At 42.5% G+C, this 12,846-nt stretch overlaps 1 protein-coding gene across 1 annotated transcript in view; it reads left to right on the forward strand.

Moving 5' to 3' along the window:
* LOC139640589 (myocyte-specific enhancer factor 2D homolog) overlaps positions 1–10,612 on the forward strand; it is a gene marked incomplete at its 3' end in the record, with an annotated part of 11,406 nt that extends 794 nt beyond the window's left edge. Inside the window, exons 3-4 of the mRNA XM_071514761.1 lie at positions 6,261–6,501; positions 10,556–10,612. Coding sequence (XP_071370862.1) covers positions 6,261–6,501; positions 10,556–10,612 — 298 coding nt within the window. The remainder of the gene's footprint in view (positions 1–6,260; positions 6,502–10,555) is intronic.
* Positions 10,613–12,846: the final 2,234 nt, after the last annotated feature.

The following is a 12,846-nucleotide window of genomic DNA, read 5'->3' on the forward strand; positions in this document are numbered from 1 at the left end:
CACCTCTTACCAACTGCTCCCCAAATCGCTACCCACAACCCCCCTCTGACTGTGTGTGCCTGGGCAAGGAAGGCAGGGCGAAGAGGCAGAGTTGATCGACTGGAGGGCGTTTACTTGTTAAGTCATGTAATTGTAAAACACTGTAAAAACCCTCGTTGGGGTGTCAAATATTTGTGTGAATAAGAAATCTTTAGGGGAAAAAAACAATGTAAGAGGGCACATTGCTGAGATTGTGAATGTGAAGTAACCATAATCACAGTAATCAAGAGTATTATGGCTTTTATACAGCTTTTACTGCATGTGTACTGGCTTAAAGGTTCAAATTAGTGTATATACATGAGAATAAACAGCAGGGGAAAGCAAGAAAGAGTGCAAAAAAGCTCCCTGGTTTTCACAGAAGTTGGCATAGCAACCAACATAGCATAGGGAGTCATGCTTTATGGAAATTATCAAGACGTCCGGAGCGTGCCTTTGAGCCACCAGACCGCTTGGCTGAAACTGCCCGTTGTGAAATACTTTGCAGACTGGCTATCAGTCGTGCCGTTAGCGGGGCCGTTTCGGGCCGAGCTCGGTCCCTAATTCTCGCAGCGGTGAGTCTATTCCTGACATTAGCCAGGTGACGCCGTGGAAGCCGACATGCAATTGTTAACTGGCCATCAATTGTGCCGTTAGTGAGGCCGTTCTGGTCGGAGCGCGGTCCCCGCTCCACGTAGTGAATGTTCTCCTGACATTATCCAGGTCTGCCTTCTGACTGGCACGCCGCCAAGCCCCTTTTACCACTCCTCTCCTGTGCCAATTTCTCAGTGATTCATTTTTTCCTCCGTGCTCAATAATGCCATTAATGTCACTTTAATGAGTAGCGCTCAATTTACAGCCCCACTTCCTGCCTCCTTGCTCCTCTGATTGGTCACTTGGGATGGGACACAGTCACGTTGAGCAGCTACACACATGTGAGTTAGACAATGGTCATTCCCGAAATCGCATATGCGCTGCTATACCTTATAAAATACAGCGTACACATACTATTTCACAAAGGCTAAAAAAAAAAAGTTATTATGAAAGACTAACATTATTAGTGTGAGACGGCAACCACTCTCCTACATCAAAGCAACCCTTCCAGAGAAAAGGCGCTGCCTCTCAATTGAATCAATTCAGTGAATATCGCTCATCCTGAGTTTGACCTGAGCCTTATCAGCCCCACTGTGCGGTGTGTGTGGCGAGCTGAAATAGCTCTTAAAAGCTTTCCTGAGAAGAAAGCCGCGGCAGAAGAAGAATAGAATTCAATCTACCACCCCTGGAGAGCCGCAGCTCTTGGCACCAGTCGATTGGACGCTCGCCTAACGCTGCTAGCAGTTAGTACCCCCCCCCCCCCCCACACACACACACACACACACACACACACACACACACACATACACACTCCCCATCCCCCCAGTCCCTCATCCAGCCAGGCTTGCCCAGCACACCTTTCACAGGACGCTAGCAAACAGAAGCATACAGCACCCCCCCCCCCCCCCCCGCCCCCAAACAGCATTATAATCCCCAGCATGACAGCTAGGGGCCGGGATATACAAGCTTAATCCCACTTGTACTAAAATATCTCCTGAGGTAGGGAGCGTGGCTACAGAGGATGGGCAGGACCCTTGGCAAGGCGGATTTGTTCCCGTTAACAGCGGCGGTGAGGTAGTCTGGAGCTGGGGTGCTTGTCGCCCGAGGGTCCAGGGTTTGATCCTGGACTGGCTATGAAACTCTGGGTAGGGAAAGTGAATAAGAAATGGTCTCCCCCCCATTAAAACCCCTTAACTGTCATGGAGGCCTTTAGCGAGGAACTGAAGCTTCCAGTTTCTCCTGTAGAATTTCACAGTGGCCAACAGTGGGTGAGGGGGGCTGCACAATTAATCATGTATGATCGTGTATTGTGATTTTTGGCTTTCACGATTTAATAATCATTGAATAACGAGCAATATTGAAACGTTTCATGTCACTCAAAATGCCACCTGTCGCTGAAAAATAACATGTTAAAAAGACAAGTAAAAAGTTAAACAAAAAAATAATAATCTTGTTCTTCAAATCTTCAGGACTGATAATTTTGATTAAAGATGATTGATTAGAGATGCTGTGTAGGAAAAATAACTTATGGAACAGAAGGAATTTGTTTTTTAACACTATCTTGTTAATTTGTAAATAAAGTTGATTCTCCTTGGGATTACATTGAAATTTTTCTGTGGCAACAATGCATAGTGCTGGTTGGATTGATCATTTATGTGTTGGATGACCCTCACGCCCATGAAGCGTGTTAAAAATCACTTATAATTCACAACATGTGGACAGCATTGAGAAGATCAGCATTCTTCTCTTCATACCTTCCTTGCTTTCTGGAGCTGCATATTTTTGTCTACAACAGCAATAATTTGAATCAGACTTAAATCCTCAGTAGTATGACTAAAAGTAACCTAAAGCAGAGTGGGTGGTTCACACGCTCACTGTGTTTTTGTTCTTAATTCAAATAGTAGGAAAGCAGCAAGGGAGACAGAGTAGGAGAGATACAGGGGAGAAAACTCTGCCGAGATTCAGCAACTAAAACTAATTTAATGGTCAAGTGTTCTAAAGGTCACCCCAACGCTTTTTCAGCATTGCCTCTGTGTTCAGATCCACAGCTGCTAACAAATAGGATGAGACATTCCTAAAGTTGAAAAAGGAAAAAAAAAAAAAAAAAAAAACTTTCAAAGGCTTCCAGGACAAGAGGGAGAGAAGAGAAACTAGGCCATGAGTTTAATTCATTCTGATATACCCTTGCATCCAGGAAACACACCCATGTTGAGAGAGCTCCGCCGAGGGAAAATAGGTTAGCTTTCTCTCCCCTCTTTTTGTTCTCCTCGCGGAGAAGAGGCCTTGAGCTGCCTCAAACGAGCCCTGGCTTTGCCTCGGGAAAAGCTCCTAGTCAATTATTTACCTAACTCGGTTCTTTTTAAGGTTCTCCTCCTTGGTGTGAAATCGGCAGAATGACTGGCAGCGCGCAATTAACCTTCCTGTCTGCTATCAGGAGCATCTGTGTTAAATGGAGTTTGAGCGGGTCACTGTAAATTCACATGTAATTTGCGAAAGACACGGGTTATTGCTCACCGGAGCACAGTGCAGAATAGGATAAGGACAAATTTAAATGCATATTCATAGAAAAGTGTTGCGGTTTAGCAGTTACGTCACCAATCTCCTAGCAACCATGGCTGGCTCCATCATGGAGGTCCAGTGGAGAAGTGGCTGGGCACAAGTAATGTCTAAATTACAACCGGGCAATAAAAAGAGCTGGAAAAGACATGTGGTGTGGGTGTAGATCCACTCAGCAACATTATACCTTAAAGTGAATAGTCTGATAAGGTTTAAATATTTCCAAATATGGGCCGCTGTTGCATACTAATGTATTGACTTTAGCTGTAGTTTCTCCTCCAAAATCATCTGAGCTCTACTTGAGAAGAGTCCAACAGTTTGTTTTTGACTTTGTTAGCTAGCAGGAAAATTTAACATGCAACTACTAGCCAGTGCCAACGCTAGCTGCTACTAGATGCATTAGCTAGTGTGCTAATCAGATGTGATAACAACAAGACAGTGATGGTTAGCTGGCCAGATACTATGGTTAGCTAGCTAACAGCGGACATTATCTAAACACAAAAACACAAAATCAGATGGATCAGTTCCCAGTCAAAAACGGCACAGAAATTAGCTACTGTTGCCCAAAAGTTGAGGACCTCCAATATGGCTGCTAGAGCGTTTGTTACGTCACCTAAAAGCTCTTCAGTTCTATAGTTTTGGACCTGATTAGTAGGACAGCAGCTGGCCTTGTGGTTAGAAAGACCTGATAACAAAAGCTGACAGGTTCAATCTCTGCAAAGACACCAAACCCCTTCCAAACCCCCCTCAAGAGCGACAGCTAAATACCTAAAATGTAAAAAGCGGTAGGCTACAGTAAAACACACCCGCCCCCCTGGCCCTGTGAGGACAGTGCCTTTCCAGTGCTGTATGCTCCATGTTTACACACCTCCGTCCCTTTGCACTAACCCTCACCAATCCATCCATCCCTCCATCCATCCTCCCCCCCTATACCCCTAATCTCTGCTTGGCCAGTGTGCAGTGGTGCAGTGCTGTTAGCTGCTATCTTCACCTGCCCTGGTCACCACTTACATCTCTCTCTTTATACTCTTCTACCTCAATTTTCTATATCAGGCACACACACACACACACAAAAAAAAAGTTAGAAAAGTTGGGATTTATTTGACTAAAAGTTGCGAGGGAGCAATGAAGGACAGACTATCTTCCTCACCAGTTGGACCTCTCTCTTTCTCTTTCTCCTTGAACCAAAATAAGCCATGAAATATTACCAAAAAGGTGTCTCCCTCTGCTTTACAGTCACACTTAATGTCTCCCCTCTTCTTCTCTGTCCCTGTCACCTTTCCTTTTCTCTCTTTTCCCGCCTCTCTCTCTCTCTCCCTCCCTCCCGCCCCCGCCCCCCCCCCCAAAAAAAAAACAAAAGTTATGAAACATCATAGAGGGAAAGAGGCAGAGATCAAGGGCAGAAAAGAAAGGTGCCCTAGTCTTCCTCTGTGCTAAACTGGGTCCCAGGCAGTAGAGTACAGTGTAGTACAGTGCAGCGCTGGCCCATATTCTATATATAGAAGTCCTTCTTTCTGATTGAGTCGGAACAGGGTGAAATGGGTCAGAGGCGGGCAGATCGCCGGACAGCCCAGGGTCCTTGCTCTTGATTTCCCAGGACCCGGGGATGTCTGGTCGTTTACTAACGGGAGGTCGACGCCTGCGAGAGAAAACTTTTCCTTTTTGCATGCGTTAGATGCAGAGGTGGGGACTCGATTGCTTCAGACGTGACTTGATGCATGAAGAGAAGACTTGAGACTTGACTTGGGTTCTGGTGACTTGGGACTCGACTCTGACTTGTACTTTAATGACTTGAAAAGGTTTCTAAAGTCTTGACTTGAGATCTTGTGTTTGTGTAAATGACTTAGATTGAAAGTGATGAGATTTGTTCCAGCAGACGACTGAATTTAAATTCTGTTTTCTGAATTTGTATGGAATGATTGAATTTATTGAAGTTGAAACTGATTATAGAAATCAAACTCATGATGCTCTTACCAGGTTTTTATCCTATTAAATCCATATCGCATTGAAAAGTCCTAGATATTTAGTTTTCTTTAAGATATTAAATTGATACTGGACTCTTGATTTGTTCTGACTTGACTTGCTGTTCTACATTTAGACTTGAGACTTAACATTAATGACATGGACTTGACTTGGTAATCTACCTTTAGACTTGGGACTTGACTTGAGACTTGTGCCTCAAGACTTGAGACTGACTTGAACTTGAGCGAAGTTGACTCGGTCATGCCTCTGGTTAGATGCGTTAGATCTTGCCGTAGCATCAGATGTTGAGCTACTTCTTTTCAGGCAAAACTCCTGCATCAATATTCAAGATGGAGAACGATCTCAGAGACACTTACATGCAGTAAACAAAGTTAAGATGTAGGATTATTTTTCTTTTCCATATTTTCTTCTTCCTCCTAACTCTCCCTGTGATCAGCACATGTCAGTCGGGGGCGGTGGGATGTAGCTGTAGTGTGAAGTGCACAGTGTGAAATATCACCAGTAACCAGATGCAATAACCTGCTGCTGTGCTGGAGGTTTAACCCGGCATGGGAGGTGAAAGGCGACACAGCTTTTTTGGCCTTTCCACCAAGTCACCTTGCATGCTAATACTGAGCAAGCGTGTGTGTGCATGTGAGAGAGATTTGGTGTGTGTGTGTGTGTGTGTTTGACTGTATTTGAGGAGTTAATTTCCAAAACGCTATACATTGGGGAAATATATCTTTACCTTAAGTTCAGTATATAGAAGTCTTTACAGTAGGATCCAGTTTATAATAGTGTTGTTAAATTGCCATTAATGTTTTAATTTTGTGCTGTCAATCAGTTAGTAAGAGCAAGTGTCACTGTTTTCAAATAATCCCAAATTGAATAATTTTCAAATCTGATTTTGGAATGAAACTCTTCTTTTGGCGACTGATTGTGTGTGTGTGAGTGTGTGTGTGTGTGAGTGTGTGTGTGTGTGTGTGTGTGTTTCACCAGCAGGCTTGCTTGAGTGAAAATCCATGTGTTTGCACGGCTGCAGATCACTAACTAAACACATGTCCATGTCCGTGTGTATGGGGCATGTCGCCACCTCTAAGCCCCGCCTCCTTCTTCCTGTCTCCCTCCACCAGTCTGCCGTCCCACAGCCCACCTTCTCCATGCCAGTCACGGTGCCGGTGTCCAATCAGAACGCGGCGGCAGCGGCGGCGGCGGCGGCCCTCCAGTTCAGCAACAACCCCGGCGGCGCCCTGGTTACCACCACCTCCTTCGTCACCTCCAGCCTCGCAGACCCCCGCCTCCTGTCGCCACAGCAACCGGCCCTGCAGAGGAACACCGTGTCGCCAGGGTTACCGCAGAGGCCGGCCAGCGCAGGTAAGACACAGGGGGGGTGAAACACAGCTGGATGGCTTTGATTAAGACCGTGTGTGTGTGTGTGTGTGTGTGTGTGTGTGTCTTGTTTTAAGTACCCATAATGGAAATAGAAGAAACAGATCAGAGAAGAGCAGATTCTGTACAGTCCCATGACGCATTTGTGGCATTTAAAGACTTCAAGTAAATAAATAATCTGTGACATTTCCATGTAAATAAAGGTCCAATCTCTATTCGCTGATTGATATAACACAATAGTGTCAAGTAGGTCTTTCCAAGGAAAAATCCTCTGGCGCACAGGAAGTGATGCGTTGTACGTTTCTGGCAGCAGCAACAGCGGTTTGTTTGTAATAATAAACAGAAGAAGAAGAGCTGGGTAGTTAGCATGAGCAGCAATAGCCACCATCGCTGAACAGACAGAGAGAAGAGCGACACCTACAGAAACTCAAATTTCACCAAGCTCCGCCCACATTGTTTGATTGACAGGTGATCTCTGGGAAGTGCAGTGCAGAAACACCACAGCGATGAGGCTGAGCAACAAAGATGTCACCATATTGACAAAAAATAAAAACCAGGATCTTGCAAATTACCACAGTAATTAGTGATCACTTTATTTGAATGTGATGTCAGTTGATCAGCTGCGTTCATCTCTTCTATGGAGAATACAGCAACGTTAAGCTACTAGCTAACTAGCCTTAAGCCTTTTATATATTTAGCATATACATACATACATAGAAACCAGGGTTGGGGTCAATACATGACATAACTCATCAATTCCAATTCCAATTACTGAGGAATTGGAATTGGAAGGAAGTTGAATTTAATTCAATGAAATTTTGTGAAATTCCATGGGGTTTTTTTTGTTTTTGTTTTTTTTCTTACCACATATCTGAGATTACGCATACAGTGTTATATATTATCAATACTGAATATCATAAAATGTTAAAGGAACCTTTCAGGTGGTATTTGATGCAGAACATGTAATGGTAACCCATACATTATGATTGAATGTATTATATTTATTGGCTTCATAATATTTTATTTATAATGTTTAGCGAGTAGAGACAAACTCTCTTAGAAGTGGAATTTAATGGAATTTAATGGAATTTAATTCACATTCTATTTCCTTAGAGCTGGATGACATCCCAACTTCCATATCCCAACTCAACCCCGATAGAAACACTGCTTATATATATAACAACGTGCTTTAGTGTAAAATGTGAAAATATGGTGTTTCCTTATGATCATATTTCGCCGTGGCAACTGCACTGGGATTGAATTTTCTGATTCAGCAAGTAGCAGGGATCTGAGCAGAGATTTGAGTCTCTGAAGCGAAGTGTGTGTGTTGATTTTCCCCTCAGACGGGCAGGTCGGTTCTAACTGCTGGTCTGGATGAAATAAGCGTCTGTTCTGTATGCCGCCGGTGACAGAGATTCATCATTTGCTTGACCCAGGCAGACACTCCTGTAAGCTTCCGCTGCCTCCTGTGTGGCAAACCAATCCTCCACCCTCTCTGACTAAAAGGATTTGTGCCCCATTTCTGCGTCTCAGACAAGGTTACTTATCAAGCTTTGTTCCGACCAGCATAATCTCATTGTAAGTCAGAATTAGGTGATGTAACGCACAACAAATGCATTACGGCGTCTTTCATAACATGCCGTCCTCCGAGGCGGGAGGGTTTTACATTGCGGTAATGGAACCCCGAACCCTGGCAGGGCGACTGCCGCGCTCAGCCCATTACAGATAGACATCCGGCGTAAGAAGAGGTGCACTGGGTTCATCGTGTATCAGTTTATTTGTGTTCTTTTTTTCCATGCCTTCGTCCAGCAAGGTGGTTTTTTCAGTCGCCCCTCATGACCCCAAGTTTCTGCATTTCTGAACTTTCCTCGAGCCAAACACTGAGGCTGTGACCGGAATGGATCACTATCTGCGTTTTAGGGCACCAATACGTACGGCAGACATTTTTTTGTGAGTGTCCGAATCGTAAAATGATATTGTGGAATGATTTTTTGGGCAAGGCAAGGCAAGGCAAGTTTATTTATATAGCACATTTCAGCAACAAGGCAATTCAAAGTGCTTTACATAAAACATGAAAAGCATCGAGACAAAATGAAAAGGATAAAATTCAAATAAAAGACCAAGAAAAATAAAGTTCATTAAAGAGCTAAGAGAATAAAAAAACCCCAAAAATAGGCTAAAATAGAATAGGACAGGTGTAAAATATAAGAATAAAGGTTACAGTGCAGTGTGAGAGTTGAATAGTTATTTGATGTCATAAAAGGCAGCGGCACTACATATTTTGGGGCACTACATATTTCCCACAATGCACTGTAATGTGTAGTGAACAAGCCTGGTCACTAAAACCGTGAAAGTATACCAAAATGCATTGCGAGTCTGACGTCACCTGGCCGTTACCAAGCAACCAAGTTGTAACCCATCTGTGGTTTTATAATGAAGGCATCCTCTTCTTCACCAAACCTCGTTTACTAATGCAAGTAAATTAGTAAAGATGTCAAGCTATTCGAAAGGTGTTTTCTTTTAACTGCCATTTCATAATTAATTATAAGTGCACGTCTTGTTATGCTAATTTGAGCTCGTTAACGCTAACATTAACGTTAAGGTCTGTTGTTCGGGAAGGTATTTATCTCTAGCTGCAAGTTATACAGTACATAGCTTATTGTAACGTGTTTTTTTGAAACGTGAAGGAAACCGCACAGCTGGATTGGCGAAGTGCCGGCTGTGTGAAAATAAACAGAAAAAAGAAGCCGCACACATAACTCCGATGCATAGAATATTTATTCACCGACATAAGGTGGGAAAAGGCCTAGATGGGAACGTCGGTGAATATTTTATTTCTGTTTAATGTCAGCTAGTGACACATATGTGGCTTTTATGGAATATTGGTAACTTGTCAAATGTTAGCTGAAACATTTGTTTATGCGACTGGTGAATGCAGACGCAGGTTGAGGATGAATGATGATGAATTAAGAGTCCGAATTCACTCATTAATCGTGTGTGATTTACCGCTAATTAGTGCACTAATAGAGCAGCACTATATAGGGAAATACAAATGAGGGAATAGTGATCCATTCCGGTCACAGCCTGAATCTCTTTACCAGAGGAGGAAAAAATGAGTTTCGTTCTAACAAACCCTTACAAAAAAGTCACATGTGAAAACCCACATGTGAATTCAAAGCCTTTTTGGACACATGTTTCATATGGTTTTCATATGTTTTCCCATTTCTCTACATGATGACACTTTTCACATGTGTGGTGTCTCTTTGCATGTGAAATTAAGTTTTCACATGTGGAAAAAAATATTGTCACATGTAATGGCAGGTGGAAAAAAAAAAAGGTTCACATGTGGAAAAAACATCTCACTTCTCACCTATGAATTGAAATGTTCACATCTGAAGTAAGAACTGTCATGTGATGTCAGAATACAACGTGATAAAAAAATTGTTGCACATACAGAATATGAAAAACAACATGTGTCCAAAAAGCACATGTGCTTTGAATTCACATGTGGGTTTTCACATGTGACTTTTTGTAAGGAATAAACAAACAAAAACATGACACACTGACAAAATGAGTGCTAACATGAAACTATAACTATAGAGGCTCATACAGTAGAATAATAAGTTATTATCTATCCTGACGCCTTTATGTCTTATTAAATATTGAGCAATGAACGTCAAGTCGCAATTTCTTTTTGATCTAAAATGGGTTAGAAGATTTTTGTTCCAACATCATATCCCTGCCACTGACAAAATGGCGAAGCCGGCTCTTTGAAAATAACTGATAGTGCAAAATTAATACCAATTACGGCACTTTATAAAGTGAAGTGTCCTTGGTTGACAAAATGATAGCAATGATAGCTCCTCTAAACCGCGGTTGACAGAATGATTTTTTTTTTTAATGACATACTTGACGTGATGGTATTTTTCTAAATTGGATATTTAGCGTTCTGGAATAGCACTTTTCGGATAAATCGTTTTGACATGAGATGACGTCTTGGCGGTGTTATTTTTGTCTTCATCGCTGTGTTCCTCCCCAGGTGCTCTTTTAGGAGGAGATCAGGGGAACTCCAACGGAGCGTGCCCGAGTCCAGTGGGTAAGTCAACCCTTTGTCCTCTTTGTTGCTCTGACTTTCTCACAACAAAGTTTGTGCTGTTACACACACACACACACACACACACACACACACACACACACACACAGCAGTACGTCGTCCACTGGCTGGGACAAAAGGACGTCGGTTCTTGTTAGTTTCTGCTCTCCGTGGTTCAGCTGGACTTGTAAGGGGAAAGATTTAGTGTCTGGCTTACAGACAGAGCGACGCACAACACTTGGTGTGTGTGGCAACAGGCTCGTCACGTGCACACACAGACACACTCACACACACACACACACACACACACACACACACCCACACACCTGTTGGCTGGCGACAGCTGAGGGTCACAGTACAAGCCGCTTGTAAACAGTCCAAAGAACAGAATGGGTTTCAGGTTGTGGGAGACGGAGACAGAGGGGAGATTTTGAAAAAGAGGGATAGAAAGTGACAGAAAATAACTGGTACCAGTGATACCAGTACGAAGTGTAATATATGAACATTCGATACTACTGCCGACTTGCGTGGGCGTTCGTCTTTGTCGGCTCCTTAAGCGGAATAGGTGAATATTTCATTCCTGGCACCAGTTTTGTCAACAAACAACAGTTTTGATTCAATCTTTGTCTTGATTTTACTTTGTCTTGTTTAAAGCCCTGAAGAAGACCTGCAGTGGTCGAAACACGTTGGCTTTTTTAATGATTTAGCCACTACAATAAAGGCTTTTTAAATATTTTCTTCCTTGTGGTTATATTTTTATATTTGTCCTTTTGTTTGTAGCACCCTTTTTTTCCCCGTTTTCCAAGAGCACCCGATACATATAGGATCCCAGTTTGACAATATAGAACAACCAGTCATTTCCTTTTTTCTTTGTCTTCAATGACTTAAATTCCTATACTACTTCAGTACCAGTGTAAAACATTGAATCCAATACTGAATTTTATGATTGTTTTAATACTTTCGCCAAATGGTGAATAGTTAGAAGAATAAGAAGAAGCTTTGGAACAGACAGAGCGAAACCATACTCTCTCTCTTTAACTATAATCCCTGTTAATATCAACATTTAATGTACACACACTGTTTCGTTTTGTATGTAACCCACTGTGGCCACGTATCACTTTTAACTGAAAAAAAAAAAAAAGGAACAGATTTGAGCGGGTAAAGGTGCGGTAAAAGAAATCAATACATTTATATTACAGTAAATTCCCCGCACTGTATTAGAGGAATACGCCAATGTCAAGTATTGATATTGATATTGATATTGCCGTCTCAGTGCTATTAATGAAAGGGCTTATAACGACGCCTTATCAAATGATGTTCATAAAAAAATCAGCCTTGAAAGAGTCTGAACAGCTGAAAACAGATTCAGATTCAGATTTTATTTACTCTAGACCACACATCATGGTATGGTGTGTTTTTACATTCAAACAAAACGTGATATTCATCCCCCAGACAGTCATTACATAAATTACAAAACCTTTTATTATTCCTTTCCAGACCTTTGTATCTTCCTGTTATTTTGGGAATTCTGCTATTAGAAACTCGAAAATTACAAATATCCTGGCCATACCTCTGTTTTCACAAAGTAGATATTGTTCAAACCTAGAGTCCTTTTTTAAATTCACAATAACAATTCACACACAATCACATATAAAAAAAAAAACAGTCCACACTGTCCTGAACTGGATCCCAGTCCAGTAAACAGGTCGACACAAACTGGTGCCAGGAGCCAAATATGGAACTATTTCCCATCAGAGTCAGGAGTGGAATAAAATGTTTAGATATTAGATATTAAACTCACTATCGGTATGAAAGTCTAAACCCTAAACCCACAGCCGTTCCTTCTTTCCCGTCTTCTCCCCCCTCTTCTCGTTCTCCCCCCCTCCCCTCCTTCATCCTGTCTCTCTCAGCTGTTCCCCCTCGTCTTCTCTCCGGACTAATCTACCCCCCCCCCCCCCCCCACACACACACACACACACACACACACACTCCCCTCCCCCACTCCTCGTCCAACTGTCCCTTGTCTTGGCACAGGACTCTCCTCAAAGGTGACTTTGACACTGGCCAGAGCTTTCCCCTTAAATCCCATTAGCCAGCAGCACAGACACCGCCAGCCAGGCCGGAGTAATAGATATTGTGGGAAGGTTTGTTTTTTTCTACTTATATTCATTTGATGATGGCTTGATAATCAATACATTTATATTACAATAACTTCCCCGCACTGTATTGGAGGAATA

The sequence above is a fragment of the Centroberyx affinis genome, unplaced genomic scaffold (assembly GCF_046629955.1).
Source record: "Centroberyx affinis isolate AG114_WGS23_722 - 3 ecotype Tasmania unplaced genomic scaffold, CSIRO-AGI_Caff_v1 ptg009881l_1, whole genome shotgun sequence".
Taxonomy (NCBI): Eukaryota; Metazoa; Chordata; class Actinopteri; order Beryciformes; family Berycidae; genus Centroberyx; species Centroberyx affinis.